General features: G+C 38.3%; 2 protein-coding genes and 1 long non-coding RNA gene across 8 annotated transcripts in view; 2 read left to right on the plus strand and 1 right to left on the minus strand.

Moving 5' to 3' along the window:
• The window catches only part of SWT1 (SWT1 RNA endoribonuclease homolog), a 30693-nt gene extending 15983 nt beyond the window's left edge, over positions 1 to 14710 (minus strand). For 3 of the 4 annotated variants that reach the window (XM_071751321.1, XM_071751319.1, XM_071751320.1), the window contains exons 1-14: positions 14511 to 14710; positions 13526 to 13600; positions 12537 to 12595; positions 11272 to 12001; positions 10032 to 10091; positions 9827 to 9883; positions 9043 to 9172; positions 8825 to 8926; positions 7512 to 7700; positions 6853 to 6946; positions 5775 to 5911; positions 4152 to 4303; positions 2168 to 2306; positions 960 to 1105 (exon numbers count right to left, since the gene is read on the minus strand). In XM_071751321.1, the coding sequence (XP_071607422.1) occupies positions 960 to 1105; positions 2168 to 2306; positions 4152 to 4303; positions 5775 to 5911; positions 6853 to 6946; positions 7512 to 7700; positions 8825 to 8926; positions 9043 to 9172; positions 9827 to 9883; positions 10032 to 10091; positions 11272 to 12001; positions 12537 to 12595; positions 13526 to 13600; positions 14511 to 14699 (2259 nt within the window). In that variant the 5' untranslated portion in view covers positions 14700 to 14710. Of the gene's footprint in view, positions 1 to 959; positions 1106 to 2167; positions 2307 to 4151; positions 4304 to 5774; positions 5912 to 6852; positions 6947 to 7511; positions 7701 to 8824; positions 8927 to 9042; positions 9173 to 9826; positions 9884 to 10031; positions 10092 to 11271; positions 12002 to 12536; positions 12596 to 13525; positions 13601 to 14372; positions 14465 to 14510 lie in introns of those variants that run through there. The other variant, XM_071751322.1, reaches the window with a different exon arrangement.
• On the plus strand, positions 10616 to 13811 carry LOC139799371 (uncharacterized). The gene is made up of 3 exons (XR_011727233.1): positions 10616 to 10747; positions 13288 to 13405; positions 13727 to 13811. It is a non-coding gene; the product is annotated as an uncharacterized lncRNA (long non-coding RNA).
• Positions 14703 to 19098, plus strand: part of TRMT1L (tRNA methyltransferase 1L) — an 18679-nt gene continuing 14283 nt past the window's right edge. For 2 of the 3 annotated variants that reach the window (XM_071751330.1, XM_071751329.1), the window contains exons 1-4: positions 14825 to 14931; positions 16477 to 16629; positions 17496 to 17555; positions 18702 to 18815. In XM_071751330.1, coding sequence (XP_071607431.1) covers positions 14826 to 14931; positions 16477 to 16629; positions 17496 to 17555; positions 18702 to 18815 — 433 coding nt within the window. In that variant the 5' untranslated portion in view covers position 14825. Of the gene's footprint in view, positions 14932 to 16476; positions 16630 to 17495; positions 17556 to 18701; positions 18816 to 19098 lie in introns of all 3 variants that reach the window. The other variant, XM_071751328.1, reaches the window with a different exon arrangement.

Consider the following 19098-nt stretch of genomic DNA (forward strand, 5'->3'; position numbering starts at 1 on the left):
AGACTAAGCCAGAGCATGTAATGCTCATGTAATGAGCATGGAGCAACTTCAGGAAGGTTGAAGAAATACTCAAATTCCCCTTACCTCAGTCACTCTTCCAATACTGACACATTGCTATTAGGACAAAAAAAAAAAAAAAAAAAAAATCTAACAAGCACATACTTAAAGGTCAGTACTTACTACATGAAAATAAAAGTTATACTTGGAATATACTCTTCCAATAGTGACACATTGCTATCAGGTTAAAATAAAAAAGTCTAACAAGCATATACTTAAAGGCCAGTATTTATTACATGAAAATAAAAGTTATACTTGGAATATACTCTTGCAATACTGACACATTGCTATCAGGACAAAAAAAAAAATAAAAAATTAACAAGCATATACTTAAAGGCCAGTATTTATTACATGAAAATAAAAGATATATTTGGGGGTCTATTAATTTTGAGAAGACTAACAACAAATTTTCCTGCACTAATTTGTTGAAAATAGGGGAATAATTTCAAAGACTAAGCCAGGTTTGTAATGAGCATGGAGCAGCTTCAGGAAGGTTGAAAAAATACTCAAATTCCCCTTACCTCAGTCACTCTCCCAATACTGACACATTGCTATTAGGACCAAAAAAAAAAAAATAAAAAAAATCTAACAAGCACATACCTAAAGACCAGTATTTATTACATGAAAATAAAAGTTATACTTGGAATATACTCTTCCAATACTGACACATTGCTATTAGGACAAAGAAAAAAAAGTCTAACAAGCACATATCTAAAGGTCAGTATTTATTACATGAAAATAAAAGATATATTTGGGGGTCTATTAATTTTGAGAAGACTAAAAACAAATTTTCCTGCACTAATTTGTTGAAAATAGGGGAATAATTTCAAAGACTAAGCCAGGTTTGTAATGAGCATGGAGCAACTTCAGGAAGGTTGAAGAAATACTCAAATTCCCCTTACCTCTGTGAGTTTCTGGTACAGCTTATTCACTTCAGTGAAAGCCTGGGGAAGGACACCATTATAGTCTGACCTTGTGCTGAAAGCATGGAACAATTTTTTGGATTCCTGGAGCAAGACACACACAGTTGAGGAGTCAAATGGTCCACCTCACAGTTAAAGAGTAATATGGGAAAAAGAAAAGAAGAAAAAAAAGTATTAGATGCTAGGTGTGATCAGCCTTTGGAGGCAAATTTAATGGTCAAATTAAATTTGAATTAGCTGAAGCACATAAAAAGCCTTGGAAATGGTTCAGAAGTATTAAATCAAACAGTTTTTAGAGAAACCCTTTGTGAAGTTAACATTTCTTGGTCCTTAATCAAGTCTTCCAAATTTCTGCCAGCATCTGACAAACAGATCAACTGGCAGATCTAAAATAATTCTGCAGAACACCAATATCCCAAAAGAGGTCTATCTATTTTAAAAATATTCTTAGAAATATCTTTAATTAAAGGAAAGAGGGTTAGGGGGTTTTTCCTGTCTTTTTTTGAAAACAAAGCTCCCTGCCTTCATCTAGCACATAAAGTACTCTTTACTCCTCCATCATTTATTTGGCAAATGCAGATCATTTGGCCACACATGACATACTGGCAAAGGAGGGAGAAAGATTATTTGCTCTTTAAAAATAATTCAAAGACTTTGGTGACAATTAATATAAAAATTCATCAAAATGTTTTTGCAGGCACACAAGAGATGCATGAAAAAATATTCTTACAAGTCATGTATCATTTAGACCATCTGGGATTATAGCCAGGACAGACTTGATCTTGGCAAATTTTTATTTATTTATTTATTATTTTTATTTATTATTTAATTTTCTTTATTATTAATTAAATTTATTTCTTTTCTGTTTTTTAATGTAATTCATAGCTCACAAATTTCAGTTAAATTTAAATTTAATTTTCAGTTAAATGAAAAGGCTACAAAAACAAGTGTTGGGATTTTATTGCCTATCTGGGGAAAAAATTGTGGATCAATACAAAAGTAGATGTGACTGCCCAAGCCATGGCTCTGCTTGGATAACCATAAATTGAAAAAAAAGCCAAGGAAAGGCATCACTATTTAAAAATGCAGAGTATCTGTCTTTTCAGAATGTCTGCTTCTCTAATTACTAAAGCCAGACCAGTGAGGATTTTTCCAAGTTGACAATTAATGTTCTCAGAGATTCTCACCTGTACAAAGGTGTTGATGGAGACAATCAATGGTTGAAAGCAAACTCCTGGGCACAATATAACCAAAGACAGCCATCCAGTGCTTTCTGTAACACTTCAGCAAGTTTGCTAAAGTCCATGGGGGCTTCAGATACAGGATCTGAAAGACAGGATGTTACCAAGTCAAAGGCTTTCATATCATCATATTCCTACACATTTCACAGTGGCTCTGTTCTTCAGTGGCCAGCAGGTCCAGGGAAGGGATTCTGCCCCTGTGCTCAGCCCTGGGGAGGCCACAGCTTGAGTCCTGTGTCCAGTTCTGGGCCCCTCAGCTCAGGAAGGAGATTGAGGTGCTGGAGCAGGTCCAAAGGAGGCAACTGGGCTGGGGAAGGGACTGGAGCACAGATCCTATGAGGAGAGGCTGAGGGAGCTGGGGGTGTTGAGGCTGGAGAAGAGGAGGCTCAGGGGAGACCTCATCACTCTCTCCAACTCCCTGAAAGGAGGTTGGAGCCAGGGGGGGGTTGGGCTCTTTTCCCAGGCAACTCTCAGCAAGACAAGAGGGCACAAGAGGTCTCAAGTTGTGCCAGGGGAGGTTTAGGTTGGACATTAGAAAGAATTTCTTTCTGGAGAGGGTGCTCAGCCATTGGAATGGGCTGCCCAGGGAAGGGGTGGATTCTCCATCCCTGGAGATATTTCAAAAGAGCCTGGATGTGGCACTCAGTGCCATGGGCTGGGAACTGCAGTGGGAGTGGATCAAGGGTTGGACTTGATGAGCTCTGAGGTCCCTTCCAACCCAGCCCATTCTAGGGTTCTATGATTCAATGATGCTACTACTGGTGCCTCCTGAAGTAGGATTCAAATGATTCCTAGAAACAAGGCTACATTCAGAGTTAACAAGGAGATATATTAAAAAGATTTTGTTCAAGTTAAACAAAGATGCCCATGTAGAAACATTCAGTGTAAAATAATAATCTCTCATCTCAACCATTATTTTTGGTTCCTCTTTCTTCAAGCATTCAAAATACTCTTTAGTTACCTTTTAAAGTGATTTAATGTATTACTTGCAAACAAAAACTACAGCAGCAGTAAATATGTCTTTGATTTTCTGATTTTGTTAAAAAAGTAAAAATGAACACACTCCTCCTACCTACATTTCCTACAGGAAGTAAAATATGCATATTCCAAAAAAGAAAAAAAATTATTTCTACCAAATAAAACCAGATTTGGGGAAGATGTTAACAGGAATCAATTAAGTTCATCAGAAGTACCTAAAAGCTTAACAGCAAATCAAAGCTCTATCTTATGGAACAAGTCATCCCTGCAAATGATTTTTTTTTGTTTAATTAAAGCCATGGAGGTTTATCTGCAATAATTTTAATCTTCTAACCCTTATCATCTATGGGATGGAATCTAAACTAAGGCTTGGATAATTAGAAAGTGCTTTGTACAGGAGCACTTGTTTCTTATTAACACTATTTCTGAAAATCTGAGTGTTTGGAGGTTTTGTTAACACCCTTCTAATTTCTGTGTCTTCATTGTAACCAATTCAGCCAGGAAGAGTTGTATCCATTTGGTACCTGAAAACAGTTGTTCTCATGGGGAATAACTGCCTGCCACAACCATCCCTCAGTATTTTCTAAAACATGATGGAAAAATCCTTGAAGGATGTATTTACAATGCAGTGATTTAACTGTACTAGAAAAGCCTAACAGAAGTTTAATGCAACTAATTCAAACAGTTCTGAAAATTTACACTGAACTTCAAGCATCTCTGTTACTGTATTATTAGCAGACTATTAAAATCCTGCACAGCCACTAATGGTCAAATAGAATAATCTTGTTCTAAAATGAAATACTAAAGGTGAACACTGAACTCTTCAGTCAGTGAACTGTTCCATTAGTGAACCAGATGACTTACATGTTCAATTATTAATCATTAAAATTCCAAGGACATTTAAACTTCTTAATACTTGACACATGAAGCAAGACAAAATAAAAAAAATCACCTCCATCCATAAGTTTCCAAATGCAATTTTCATTTCAGTCTCCAAAATACAAGATAAAACTTCTCCAAGGGTCTTTTCAAGATCTGGAAGTACATTTGGGAATCCTGCAATAAGAGCAGCATCACCTTCTTCTGTTTTCTCAAACTCTGTATCTGTCAAAACAATGATAATAAAAGGTACTTATTGCAACTGTTTCCATATCTGATTTGTCTTGACAGTATACAAATAACTTGTTTCCATAAATAAAGACAGATTGCACTTTAAATTTATGATATAAAGCAGATGGGCTTTATCTAATTAGGTTTTAAATACTTCTAGTTATACCTACTTGTACTGGGGTTAATTTTAATTCTGAGCTACTAACCAAGATTATTTTTTCCAGAGCATTAATCATTTGTGATCCTACTCCACATTTCTATTTTCCTTAACAATTCAGATTATTTACAGCCACTGGGGTTATCAGCAAGTGTAAGAAGAGCATTTAACATGGTAAACTGCATTATAATATTTGGGAAAATAAGCAGGCAATCCAAGAATAAAGTTCTGTGTAAAGAATGCTCTCAACATTAGTGAATTTTACAGTTACTAAGAACAGGACCCAAACTGGTTCAACTGGAAAAAACCTCTTTTCAGTTTTGTCACAGATGAGATAAGGACCTAAGGTTGCTTAAATTATCACCATCAAAAGCAATCTTAATGTGAATTTACCAAAGTGTGATGGCAAGGTTCACTCCTTTACTATGAAAAGAACAAATGAAGGCCAGAATTGGATTGATTTCCATGGGAGTGATTTCCTTGGTAAACCTGACTATTAGGAAGGAAATTATATCACAGATGTGACAGTGAATTGCTGTGTGGAACTTCCAAGGACTATTGCCACCACTACCCAAGATTCATCAAACTTAATGTGGGGCTGGTCACATAATTCAACATTGAAAGCCTTTAAGTTTAATCCACCTACTGATCCTGTTAGGAGCTCCTTGTTTAATTGTAGTAAGTTAATAACCCTTAATGATGGCCCAGGTGGCCCTCCTGAAATCTGGTTTATCCAGGCCCTACAAACTTTAATTGGAGATTTGTGTATTTGTTGAGGACAGCCCTCTAGAGGATGGAAAAATAACAATACTCAGTGTGACACCACCCAACAAAGTTCAGATATGAGTCCCTTTACAGTATCCTGTAAAGGGTACCCACACAGAATCAAACCCTAAACTGTTTTTTATAGATTAATCTGACACCTGGCCCTGTGATTCAAGTATTTACCCTCTCCCCATTGGCTCAGCATGGGGGTGTTCCAAAGGCAAGTTCTATTCATACCTCTGTCTAGAACAGCAGGATGGACTGAGTGTGGAATGGTGCTCCCATCCCTGTGCCCATCTCATATTTCATCTCCACTTCCTTGGAGTAGAACTCCAAGAGACAGCTATTTTAATAAAGGTCTCAACCTTTCAGAAAACCATTTGCCTCAGAAAATAAAAAATCTGCCCCAAACAAGAGGCATTCCCAAGAATTCAAAGTACATTAAAAGTCAAGTTAGAGCAGAAACTGTTCTCTGTATCCTACATAGATTATTACAGGTCTCAAAAGGCATCATATATATACATGTAGATTAAAGAAACTTACCACATTTTGACTGGTGAAGCCCAACACACCTGTGATCCCTGTTAACATTCAGCTTCTGTAGAGCAGTAACCAAATCAGCTTTGCAGAATGCCTTGACCTCACTCACGATGGCTTTATTACATAGATTTTTATCATCCCTAGAATTTTTGACATAAACCTGACATTACTACATAGTAATAAAATCAACACACTGGAAAAAATGCTTTAAATAAGCTTATTTCATGAGCTTCGTTGTATAAAGATTTCTTTCTCAAGCAACTAGAAACAGTCACAAAAAATTAAACCAGAAAATGAACTACAGCAGCTATTCTGAAAAAAAATAGAAACTTGCTGGAAAATGTTTCAGGGTCTGGGTTTGCTTTAAGAAAACATCTACACTACAGCAATGATGCCCAGTTGCTATGATTTTTGAATGCAAACAAGGCAGTAATTTTAAGACAGTAAATTTAATCCTCATTTTCCTTACTGTTCTGTACATTTTCTTTACTGTTCCACTGGCAGTATTGTCCCAAATGCTGCCCTGAGGCACACACTGCTTCAGCAGAACTACCACAAAGACACAGTACAAAGCTGGAGCCTCATACTCCCTCAAAAATGCCCACTGGTTATAACAGTAAAGGTTAAATGGATTTTAGGATGAAAAGCACTTCTAAAGTCACCTCTTGCTCTTCACTCAGATAAACCTAAAATCATTAACAGCCCTACCAATCCAGTGTAACCAGATTTCAATCATTACATAAACACTTGCTTCTGCTTTTTAACTCAAGTAACATTTTTCTATGAGAAACTGGAGTAAAATCTGAGAAGGTTGTTTTAAAAAGCTTTAAAACTGAATACAGAGTAAACTTAATTTTAACTGGAGTAAAATCTGAGAAGGTTGTTTTAAAAAGCTTTAAAACTGAATACAGAGTAAACTTAATTCTACTTCAGGCCTCAGGCACAGAAGGTGATAAAGTCCACAATCTTTGCGTTTCATGAAATCCTTCTACTCTAGCTTTCAAGAGAGTGATTTTTCTTAAATAATGTCATGAAACTACCTTGCACCCCATGGGAGACCTAAACCCATGCAGGGACTCACGTGCAGAGTATGACAACAGCCTGAGGAAAGAGGTTCTGGTACTGCAGACAACACTGCAAAACACGATCATCGTTGTTCTCATCACTCAGACCATCTGCAAATTCAGTGGAGAAAATGCTGACACCCTCAGAAGCAACTCAGGGAAAGAATTCCTGCAGTGTGGCATGGTACTGTTCTTTAAAGCAATGCTCCTCAAACAAGGGCAGAGGAGTGCATGCTATACACAAACCTGAGCTTTGAATTCTTAGGTGCTACTCCACTCAAAACCAGAATGGTTTTGCCAGGAAGCATCAAGTGAGCCACACGTAAATTTGAGTGCTCTCAATTTTGTGATGGCTGCATCAAAAGCAAAAGCAGGCAACACTTCCTTAGCTTACAGATTCAAGTAGCAAGTGGCTGAATTTTCCTTAAGTATTCTCCCATTTACCAGCAGATGTAGATAAAAGTGTGAAATCACTGCTAAATCAACAGCAAATGAAGCAATAATCTAAACAAAGTATTTGTGAACTATAGCCTTGGATATGCTCTGATGGCTGCTCTAAGGTATTAGCTGCTTTTAATGAAAAAACTGCAGAACATAGACTATTAAACTTAAAAATTCAGTGCTAAGGTTCACACTAGGTTAACTATCCAAAACAAATTGATTGTGAATAAATTACATATTTTTTGAGATGCAAGCTGCATGGATTGCCCCCACAATTTAGGATCTTGGTTTTTGAGACATGTGTAGATGAACTGGACTGCAGGGATAGCTTTGTCCCGGACGTGCTGCAGCATTTTCCCCTTCTTCAAATTGTCCAACTCTTGCAGAACAACCCAAGGAATTATTAATGCAAGTCTGCCAGCTCCTACAAGGAAAAAAAAACCAAAGCAAAACACAAGAAAACCACCAACCAAACCAACCAAAGACATCTTGAAAAGCCACCCCAGGTAATTTTTAATTCAAACGTGATATTTACCTAAGCTCACACAACTTCTTTGCCAGTAGTTTTCATATTCCATGCTCAAGAACATCTAGTTCTAAGAAATTAACAACTGAAAAATACTAAGTTGCCTCTTTCTAGCCTAACCTCAAGCTAGCATTACATTGATTACATGTAAAATGTACAACAGGTAAACAAAAGGAATATTCTATGATATAAAAGGAATAAACTATTTTAATCAACAGAACACTTTGACAGCAGGGTGTAGCAATGTTGTAAAATTTATGTGCATTAACATCCTATCACACACTCACTGTAAGCTGTTAAAGAAAGTGACAGCAGCTGAAAGAACAGGCTGAAAATACACAAATGACCACAAGAGTCACTGTGCAAAAAGAAGTCAAATGAAAGGTTTATGTTTATTGCTAATGAGCACTCCTAAGCCAGGATGCAAGCAGACTGGAATATGGTTTTATTTCTAAGTATGGTTTGAACTTTTTAACTATTACACTTGAAATACATGGAAAATAAGAAATTTCATCACTGTTCTGCTGGCCCACCCATGACAAATAACTTTGTTTTCTTTTTCATTCACATTGTAAGAATAGAATTTTGAAAAATCAGCTCATATCCATCTGCTTTGTAAGAAATAGCTCAGGAATCAGCAGCTTTCTGAACATAATGTTTGGTGCAGGACCAGAAATTGGGAGCTGCAATATTTTAACAAAGGCATCCAACCCAGGGTACAAAATGCAACACCATTCCTAATATATATATATATTATATATATATGATAGATATAAGAATATAAGGTACTTGTATATATATATATATATATATATGATAGATATAAGAATATAAGGTACTTGTATATATATATATATATATATATGATAGATATAAGAATATAAGGTACTTGTATATATGCTCTGAAGGCTGCTGTAAGCTATTAGCTAATTTTAATTAGCAAACTGCAGAGTAATTAGCAACTTCAGTTTTACATCTGTTTTTTCTTCAAATGTCTTACTGAGCACCATGTATTCACATACCTGGTATATCCTCAGATTTCAGGGATCTGATAAACTCCAGGTGACTTATCATTATATTTGTGTCAATCACCACTAATATGTTCAGACCAAAAGTACAAGACTCTAGGGGAGAAAAACAAAAAAGAGTTGTGGAAAAAAAAAAATCACTTGTGTTTTCTCCTGAGATGGTTAACCAATAGTTGCAGGAAGATGATTAAGGATATCAAATCATGACATACCAGCAGAAACATTTAAATCCTGTTCTGGAAGATCTATTTCCATACATGTAAGCTCTCCACAAGTCTGTACAACAGGCAGTGCCATCTTCTTTTGAATACGAGCAACATGCAGGTCTTCAGCTATCTGCATCTACAATGAGAAAAATCTGCATACATGAAATCACTTGTAAATAATCACTTCCCAACTATTTCCAAAAAATACTTCTGCATTAATCCTGTTTTGTTAAAACCAACTGAAAATGAAGCATGAAATATATTGTCAGTACAGGAAATGTAAAGCCACAAGATCCATCTGTACATCCTCCAGTGTAAGACCAAAATATGACCAAATACGTATGACCAAAATATCACCCAGAAGGAAGATTTGTTTATTTTTTTATCTATGACCATTACACCTGGTGCACAAAAACTTTGTTCCATTCTTTGCTACACATGCTGCCCATTTCCTCACAAGTGTTTTCTAAAAAAAAGACACCTCTTTTCAAACTTCAAAGATAGAGGTTGGAAAATGTGATAGCTAAAACATGTGAAGAACTCTTAAAGGTCTCTAAGTTGCAAAGAATAGCAGAAAGGCAAATCTCTCTCTCTTGGAAAGTTCCTGATTAGGAAGTACTTCAGCAAGTTTGTTTAGTATTTGAAAAAATGCTCCACTTTTTTTTTTAAGTGTAGACCATAAACCAACAATGCAAATACTACTGAAGTTCATGGAATTGTCCAGCTGCACAGCCTCAGGGCCCTGAGTTTTTAATACAACTCAGAAGTGTTAAATTGAAGCATCACTAACCTCTTGGTCTGTTTCTGCAGTCTGACTGTCTCGAGGGAGTGGAAAGATCTCAAAGCTCTGTAGGAAAAATTAAAAAAAACTCGAAACAAACAAACCCAGAACATATCAACACCACAAAATATCAAGGAAAAAGGAGGAACAAGTGATCCCCATGTCAGGAGTTTCAGAACACAGCTCTTTGGTGTTCAACAGGTACATTGCTAACCTTCTGGGCAGGCTCTATGATATCACTGTCTTGGCAGGAGTGGGATGGGACCTCAACATTCTAGAAGTAGGAACACAAGCAGAACATGCATCAGGCTTTCAGAGAACAATGAATATCCTCAAGTGAATTGAATAGGCAACATAAAACATATTCTCAATATCCATAATGAAGCAGTATTATTTCAAGAGGGCTTAGAAGGATGGCTGTCTTTTAAAAGAAAGAAATATTGTGGTTTACACAATAAGCCTATTTTTCCAATCTCTTGTGGGTTTGTGGCTGTTATTTTTGCTCTGGGCTTCTCAGAAAAACAGAGACATGAATTTAACAGAGTTGTGCAAAAGATCACTGGTTAAATGACTGGAGCATGTCATACAAGGGGGTGAAAGAGCTGGGACTGCTGGACCTAAAAAAGGGGGTATCTTATCAGTGTTAATAAATACCTGATGGGAGGGTGAAAAAATGGAACCAGGCTCCCAGTGGTGCCTGGTGAGAGGCCAAGAGGCAAGGGGCACAAGCTGAAATTCCATCTGTGGAATTCCATCTATTCCATCAAAACCCCTTGCTTTGGTACAGCAGAGGTGCTTGAACAGACTACCCAGAGAGGTTGTGCAGTCTCTGTCCCTGAGATACTCAAAACTTGACTTAACACAGTCCTGGGGAAGCTGCTCCAGCTGACTCTGCTTGAGCAAGGGAGCTGGACCAGACAATCCCCACAGGTGCTTTCTAACCCCAACAATTCCAGGATTCCATATTTAGTTTGGATCTTTGCATACACACAACATGATCAAGCTACTGTAACACCAACTGAAACCTCCAGAAATGCAAGGCATGTTACAGGAGATCAGAGACAACACAGTACACATGCTGGAAGATAAGAGCTGAGGTGCAGAGCAAGAACTCTGAGCTAAAACTCAGGGAAAAAATGATCACAATCTAAGCCTGAAGTTTTGCAGGAAACGTAGGGATTTTGTCCTCAATCTGTAACAAATTCTCCTGACATCACTTTGCCAGCAATTAGTACCTGCTAGGCAGGGAGTTTTTATTGACTGAGCTTATTAACTCAAAAATTATTCAAAAATGTCAGCTCAAAAAAACCTTCTGTTGACTTAGATCCATCTAGCTAGCCATAAAATCATGTTTTAAACTTCTAAGACAGTCTGCTTATATAAAATCTGCCTGCTGATCAGAAACTGGCCTGAAACATCTATCTGCATAATACAAAGAACCAAGTTCTCATTACCTGCTCAAAACATAATGCTGTGGCTTGCAAGTCCCTTTCTTTGGCCCCTGAATTCCCAGTATTTTTAACAGAATCAGGATCCTGTTTTTTCCATTTACAAGAGTCCAGTCGCTGTGGTGTTTCAGCTGAAGAGAGTGATAAGGTATGTTTATTCACATGCTGTTTTTTCTTGGAAAACTCCTTATATTCTTCCTCTTTCTCTTCTTTCCAGGTCCTAGATAATGAATTTGGCTTCTCAGTGAAAGGCCTATAATCATGCAGAGACCCTGTAGAGATGTCCAGTGGATTTTTTTGATTTTCATTCTGTTTTTTTGATCCATCTGACTTTTTATGTGACTCATAGACAGGTAACTTAGATTTTGCCAGCACAGTTTGTTCTGTATTTAACTTTAGTTTGCAGAGTTCAACTTTCTTTTTCTTCAGTTCCTTGTTCCTCTGAACTGCAAAACTATGCCAGAGTCTTTTGCCTTCTATTCCATCAAAACGACTTTTGTTGCAGCTTTCCCTGCTAGCAGTCACTATATCAGGAGTACATGTACTTTTTCCATGTTTAATTTCTTTGGCTTTAAATTTAATAACTATTTTCTTTCGCTTTTCCCTTTGGATTATAGAATTGTCTGTGGTTTTGCTTCTATTTGGAGATTTTTCTTGGGACCTTCTCTCAGTGCCATGAGAAATGTTAAACCTTTTGTCTCGCTTCTTCTCTCCTTCATCCTTCTCTAATTTGAATCTAGAGAAACAATATGAAAAAAGTCATGTAACCTCAGTTAAGGAAAAGAAAAAAAAAACAACAAAGCAAGCAAGCAAAGAAGTCTGTGCTTATTTAGGCAGTTACAGTTAAGTATTTCTGAGTACCAACCTGGTATGTTCTTAAAGATGAACTGTCCTTTAAAATGGTTTGATATAACACATTTAGTATTTACATTTTACCATGATTAATTAACAACCCAAAGCTTTTCCATCTCAGGATGAGAACATTCTCACTTCACATGAAGTTCTTTTCAACCACTGTCTACAATTTCTACACTCAAGGTGAAAGACTGCTTCTTTTTGCCTTAGAATCCATTAAAAATGTGTCAGATGCAACACAGACCAACAAGGTAGTGCTCAAGACAAAATAAAATTGATCTTTCTAGGACAGCTGTGCTGGAAGGATACAATTCCTACCTTATATGAACTGTAACTGCATACATTAAGAGCTAAAAACAATTCTAAACTTCTCAACTACCTTGAACTGCCCATTTCATGACAGACCAAGAATTTACCTCCGAAATTCTGCCTCTCCTTTCATAGTATGGTTACAAGATCTTCTTTCTCCAGAGTTCTGAAAAAAGGAAAAAAAATCCATGAGCTTTCCATTCAATGGAAATTCCAGTTAAAAAACTCCCACTTTCGTGTTTGGAGCAGGCTGCTTTTTCACACTAGTTTCACTATGGTTCTGAATGAGCTAACCTTGAGTAAGGCAGTCAAATACCTTGCTATAATAACATATTAAACACATAGCATATCCAACATTGAGGATTCACATCTTTCATATACTCTACATAAGTATGCTATATATATATATAATAAATATTTTGTATTTATAAAAATATTTTATATTTTTAAATATTAATTTATAAATATTTTATATTTATAAAAATATATTTTTATATATTTTATATATTTTTATATATTTATATATATTATATAAATATTTTATATTTATAAAAATTCTTAGGGAAGAAAAGACTGCTTCCAGACACCCCCTAGCCTATGCAAGGCCAAAAAATGGTATTTCTGTGGGACCTTTTTGTGCTGAAGAAATGTATTATTCTCATCAGATTTACTAATTACACCATGAAACTGCAGTTACGTGGGTCTGGTTATGGGTAATGATAAAAAACTTGAACAGTCCTTGTTTAGAAAGCTGTTATATCACTATTTGGTATATCTACATTGCATTCATTTTGTGGGATAACTAGAAGGCAACTTTGATCAGGTCAGAACAGTTCTTATTGCAGTTTATTATTGCAGCTATGGGAGAGAACAGGAAGCAGCAAAAGACATGAGTTGATGTGACCTCTACCCAAGCAGTTAATTGTTGCCTGCCTCTGGGTAATACTACTGGGTTTTCCCAAAACTACAGCACTGTGTAAGAATTACAGTAGAGAATATTAACATGGATTACTGCAGATAAGGACACTCCAGACAGTACTCATATGTGAGTGGGGGGTTTGAATTAAAATAATAGTAAAAATACAGCTGTTCCTACTTTGTCATCCTGGCCATCCAAACAGTCTTCTTTCCCACTTAGTTTCTTCACCTTCTTTTTAGACATTTTCAAACCCTAGGAAAAAAGTGTTGACATTTTTCATTTCAGGTTTTTCTTTCCAGGTGGCATTAAAAAAATATTAAATTCCATGGAGAAAAAAAAACCAAAAAACTCTAATACTCTTGTTTTCTCACAACAAAGCCATGGCAGATTTCAACGGGGTTAATTATTCTCATCTTGCTGAGACACTTTCAGAGAAAAAAAGATAGCATGACTTTACCATCTGCTCCAGAAAGACGTATGTTGTAACAGCCAGCATACCAGACTAATAAAGACAAGCATCCTTTTAACATTTAGTCATACAACCGTGGCGTTTTGAAGCAGTTCCAATTATTTAGTCCCTCCCCTGAGGTAACACAACCTATTGACATCTCCCAACAGCTACACAAACCTACACGAAATAATCCTGCCAGCCTGCTGCGGACATGAAGAGATTTAAACGGGCTGGAAGAAAGCTTCCTCAGAAGCTCCCAAAGCTTCCAGCTCATCTACGTATAAACCACAGCTCAGCCATAAAACAGGAGAGCCCCAATAAACACGTAAAGCCCAAGTAAACGCCCCTGAAAGCCACCCCGCAACATGGGCGGCTTGAGGCCACGGCAGGGACGCTCCACGGGGATCCCCAAGCAGAGGAAAGGAAGGAAAACACGGGGACAACCCCAGAGAACACTCCTCTCCCGCCTGACAGCTGCCCCCAGTCCGCTCCCCTACCTCCCCCCCCCGCCCCGACAGCCAAGCACAGGGGCGGCCCCGCCTCGCAGCCACTTCTCCCTTCGAAGGTAAAAACCTGAGCTGCGCGGAGGCTCCGTCGCCGCCGGGGAAGCCTCAGGAGAGACGGGGGACCCTCAAGGGTTTGCCGAGCGGGATCCCGCCCTGTTGCCGGGAGTTTTCCTGTCAGCCTCTCACAGGCCAAAGCCCCGCTCGCCTCCAGGCCCGCTGCCGCTGCTCCGCCCCCGGCTCCGGCTCCACCCCGCCGCGGAGCGCGCTGGGCCAGGCCGTGTTCCCCGCCCCGGGAGCTACCGGCTCCCCGCCTCCAGAGGCCCTGGGAGGTGTAAGCGGAGGGCGGGAGGGCCGCTTCGTCTCTCCCCGCGGGTACGCGGTCTCCCCGCCCCATACGGGAGGTGCATAGGCGGAGGAGTTTTTTCCCTGTGTGGCTTCACCTCGTTTTCCCGCCCCTTTCCCCCTCCCCCCCCCCCCCCCCCCTCACTCCGCCCCCGCCACCAGGCTGTCTCCGGAGAAGATGGCAGCGGAGGAGGCCGCGGAAGCCTTTCTGGCGCTGCCGTCTGCGCGACGGAACGAAGATGCTGAGGAGAACCCCGAAGGCGGCGGCGAGACCGCAGCGCTGAGTGAGGGCCTGGGGTGGGGGTGTGAGGGGGGAGCGGGAAGAAGAAGTGCGGGGAGCTCCGGGCTCTCCATCCCCGCTGAGGGAAAATGCGGCGTGCGGGCGAGCAGGCGCCATGCGGAGGCGCGGGGAGGGGGGAAAAGCGCCTTGAGGAGACCCTGTAAAGGTTTGAATGTTCAGCTCCTGAGGTAAACGGAGCCCAAATTTCCCCCACATTGTGTGGAATTGGCCTCACGTGTTCCCTGCGGCTGAGCCTTAGCGACTGGGAGGGTGCTGGGGGGGCTCTTTCTGCCTCCCTTTGAATCTAATGAGGGGGTTTTGTTGGTTTTGTTGATACTTTTATTATTTCGAGCTGTGGTCCGTGAGGTTCCGGTACCGGCAGGGCCTGCGGGAAGGGAAGGGGGGGGGGAGGGAGGTGTTTGCCATTCCCGCTCTGCCCCGCACGTTTCCTCCCCAGTTCACTCCACATGGGCTTAATCTGGTTCGGGCAGTCATCCAGCAGTGCCAAATGTGGCGTTAATGCCATCTTTCTGCTACTTGCAGCTGATGTGAGCTGAATTTTATATATTTTTTTTTAATTAGAAGTTTTTAATTTAATTAATAAAATTCATTTTTTTTTAAAAAAAATATTTAGGAGCCTCGAGGCATTATTATGCTTTTGCATAATCCACTGATGGGCGTTTCTAAGGAATCCTGCAGCCTTGCTTTGATAACAGACTGCTTTTCTTTATCAGTTAGTGTGAAAGTTTGCCTCTCTATGTAGAGGCGTATACAGACTATCTGTACATATGTGCATCCTCTTATTTCACCCATTTTAACCCATACACTTGATCAGAGTCTGTCCATTCCTACGTGAAACCAAAGTTTCCTCCATCAGCCCCAAGCCCACCGCTTGACTGTTGTTACTTTATTGCCCAATCACTCTGACTCTTAAATCCTTCAGAAATTCTTCAGTAGGCTCATCTCTGCTACCCCAGACAATGCATTCATTTGCAAATGCTGATAACGCTGCCACTTAACCCTTATCAAGGCTCCTGATGGTAGCAAATTCCTTCCTTACTCCCCTCCATTTTTCAGGTTGTTCCAGTAGAGAGAAACAATCCTAAACCTCTGGGTTTTTTTCTCTACCAGGTAGTATATTGCTTGTACCTCCCTCTTGCCTGTTCTGTCCTGCTAGCACTTCATTTTGCCAGCAAATAACATGTAAATATTATTTTGTTAACTTTAAACCAATGTTAACCAATGCAGGTGGGTGAATAGATTCATCTTTCCAGGCATTCTTGGCATTCTTTCAGAGTGGTTTCCAAGTATGAGCAAAAATTAATTCCTATTGTAATCTAACATACTGTTTATGTATTTATTTTTTTTTTACTTCTTCATACCTGTAGTCATTTGGGCCTGTTAGAAGCACAAAATTAAATGAAATAAATTAACGTGTGTATTTTAGCAGTATCAACAACACTTTAACTGTTTTGGTTGGGGGGTTTGGTGGTGTTGTTTATTATTTGTTTGGTTTTAACTTTGTTTTTGTTTTATTTATTTTGTTAAGATGGGGTGGTTGGCTCTGGAAAAGTGAAAAGCAACAACCTGGATGTGAAAGTTGAGGAGTCAGAATTGGAAACTGAAAAAAAAGGAACAGAGGAAGAATCCACAAGGGAATCTGATAGCAACGTTTTGGTTGTATCATCTGATTATCCAAGAGGTTTGCTATTTAAACTCTTAAGAATTATGTTGTGTACTTAAAAAGGATGGTTTTTTTCCATACATTCAGTGTGGTATGGATACTTTTTTTCACATGTATTTGAATAAAATATTTTCCTACAGTGTTGAAAATGTCTTTGGAATAAGATGACATTTTCCCTTGAGCACTTCTAGAAATCACTGCAGAAATTTACACATGCACAGTGACAGAAGTCACTATAAGTAAACTTGTTCTGTGTGCAATAAAACTGATTGCAGTTAAATAAAACTGATTAAATCAGTTAATAAAACTGATTGTGTGCAATAAAACTGATTCATTGGAGCTTATTCTCTTGGTTTTAGCAAATTCTCTGTTCCCATTAACTGAAAAGTTAACAAATCAGGAGGAAAACTTAAAAGTTTTTCTGGGGGGGGAAGCAATAGAATTTGATGTATCCTTGCTATACAGTGAGTAATTGCTACCTACAGTTGGACCTCTTCTAGTTGATACTTTCTGTACAGTCTTGTGGATGATTTGCATTCACTAACAATTTACTAGCAGTAAAATTAGGAGTATGTGGGATGTGACTTGTTTTTTCAAGTGAGAATCTTTCTCATTTGGGGAGTCTGATGTGTGTCAGCATTAATAAGCAAGCAGAAATATATGGAAATCTATGAATCTTGTTAAAGAACTATTCTGGGGAGTAATTTTGCAGTTGTTCCCTCTACCCTGGAAGTTAAAGGATATTAACACATGTTCCAGTTGGTACTGTAGTCATTCTCCAAATATAGTGTTATGTTTTAAATGATGAATAGAAGAATAACAGTGAACTAAAAATAATTTCTTATCCAAGAATTTTTAACTTCTAAATTTCTCTGCCTTTTTAGAGAAACATATTTCAATTCAAAGCCATCTTGCTGATCTAGAGAAACTAGCTGACCTTAAAGGTGAGTTAACTGTGGGATTATCCAAGAACACAGCTGGGTCCACAAGGGCTCTGCATAATACATCTCTTGCACCTTAATAATCCAGCCTACCTTCATGTCTGTTTAATTTTACTAACAAATATGCAAAAAACTGCCATAGAGTTCCAATTTTAATGAGATAGATCATAAATATCTCTTAAGTCTCTGGTACTTAGAGCTGTTGCTGAGCTGACTCTGTGTAAATCTGTGGTAGTGGTAAGAAACTTACTGCCTTGCCTGTTCTCAGTAGTAATTTTTTTTTTCTTGTGCCATGTGTGTTAATGGATTGACTTGTATTGGCCTCGTGTTTCATACCCAGTAAATGAGAAGTTATTAAGAGTCTGATCAACATTAAAGAGCACTGGTGATGTCTTTGGTGAGCTGTAGGCTGCTTCTTTTGGCTTCAGTGGCATTGGACTCTGCATGGACATTGTAATCCAGTCATAAAAAATTGATAAAAAAAGAATTTTACTGTTGTGCAAGCCTAAAATATGTAATTATTTATATATATGTATTATATATATATATGTAATAATGTAATTATTATTATTATAGATAAGATTCCTCATGTTGTGAGGAATGTTTCAGTATCCATCCTGTGCTACTCACACATAGGAACTTTTCTGTTCAATATCCTGCATGAGAGGTTTTTCTGTACCTTAGTTTCCTTTGTGTTGGTACTTTAAATGCTTAGAAAGATAGCAGGTGCTCATTTTATCTGAAAGATTCACAGTTCTGAAAGATTCTTTTCAAACCCTCAGTTTGGGTTTGTGTGAAATGCTGCAAATCTCTCACTTTCAGCTATAAAATCCTGTTATTCTGTAGCATTTCTTAGAAGTTGGAGTAGCCTCATGTTGCTGGAGTGAAAAATACTACAAAACACAAAAGAAAGACTAAGGGAGTTGATCTTTTAATAGTGGTCTCTGTCTATATTATGGGATGGAAAGAGGCAATCCAGAAATTTGATGTTTGTGTGTGCCTAAAATAGAATATACACTTGGGAATTAATCTCTTGGCTAAGACACTTTATTAAAAACCCTTTGTTTTGTCTCTTGACATGCATCTCTCTCACTGTCAGTGGAAACTGCATTGTGTATGTTTCTCATACTGCTTTACCTGTATTTTCAGATGAAAAGAAGACTTGTCCATTGTGTCCTGAGGAGAAATTCAAAGCTTGCTATAGTCATAAACTCCATCGTCACCTGCAGAATTTGCACTGGAAAGTTTCTGTGGAATTTGAAGGTAATGGCAATCATAATTGAATAGTAAATACTAAAAGTCAATACTAAAATGTTTCATCTTTTTAAATCCCTCTTGACTTGAGCATCTTGTTACCAGCCTTGAACTAGAAGCACATTTTGATATAGTGAATTTTGACCTGGGGTGTAAAATATAAATGTAACATAGCTCTGTATTCTACGTGCCAAAATAGTTACAGCTGTGCATTTTCTGGTGTAAATAAAAACAGTTCTTGGCATGTCTGCAAATGTATATATTTTTATCTATAATGTAGAATATTTATATA

The sequence above is a fragment of the Heliangelus exortis genome, chromosome 8 (assembly GCF_036169615.1).
Source record: "Heliangelus exortis chromosome 8, bHelExo1.hap1, whole genome shotgun sequence".
NCBI lineage: Eukaryota > Metazoa > Chordata > Aves > Apodiformes > Trochilidae > Heliangelus > Heliangelus exortis.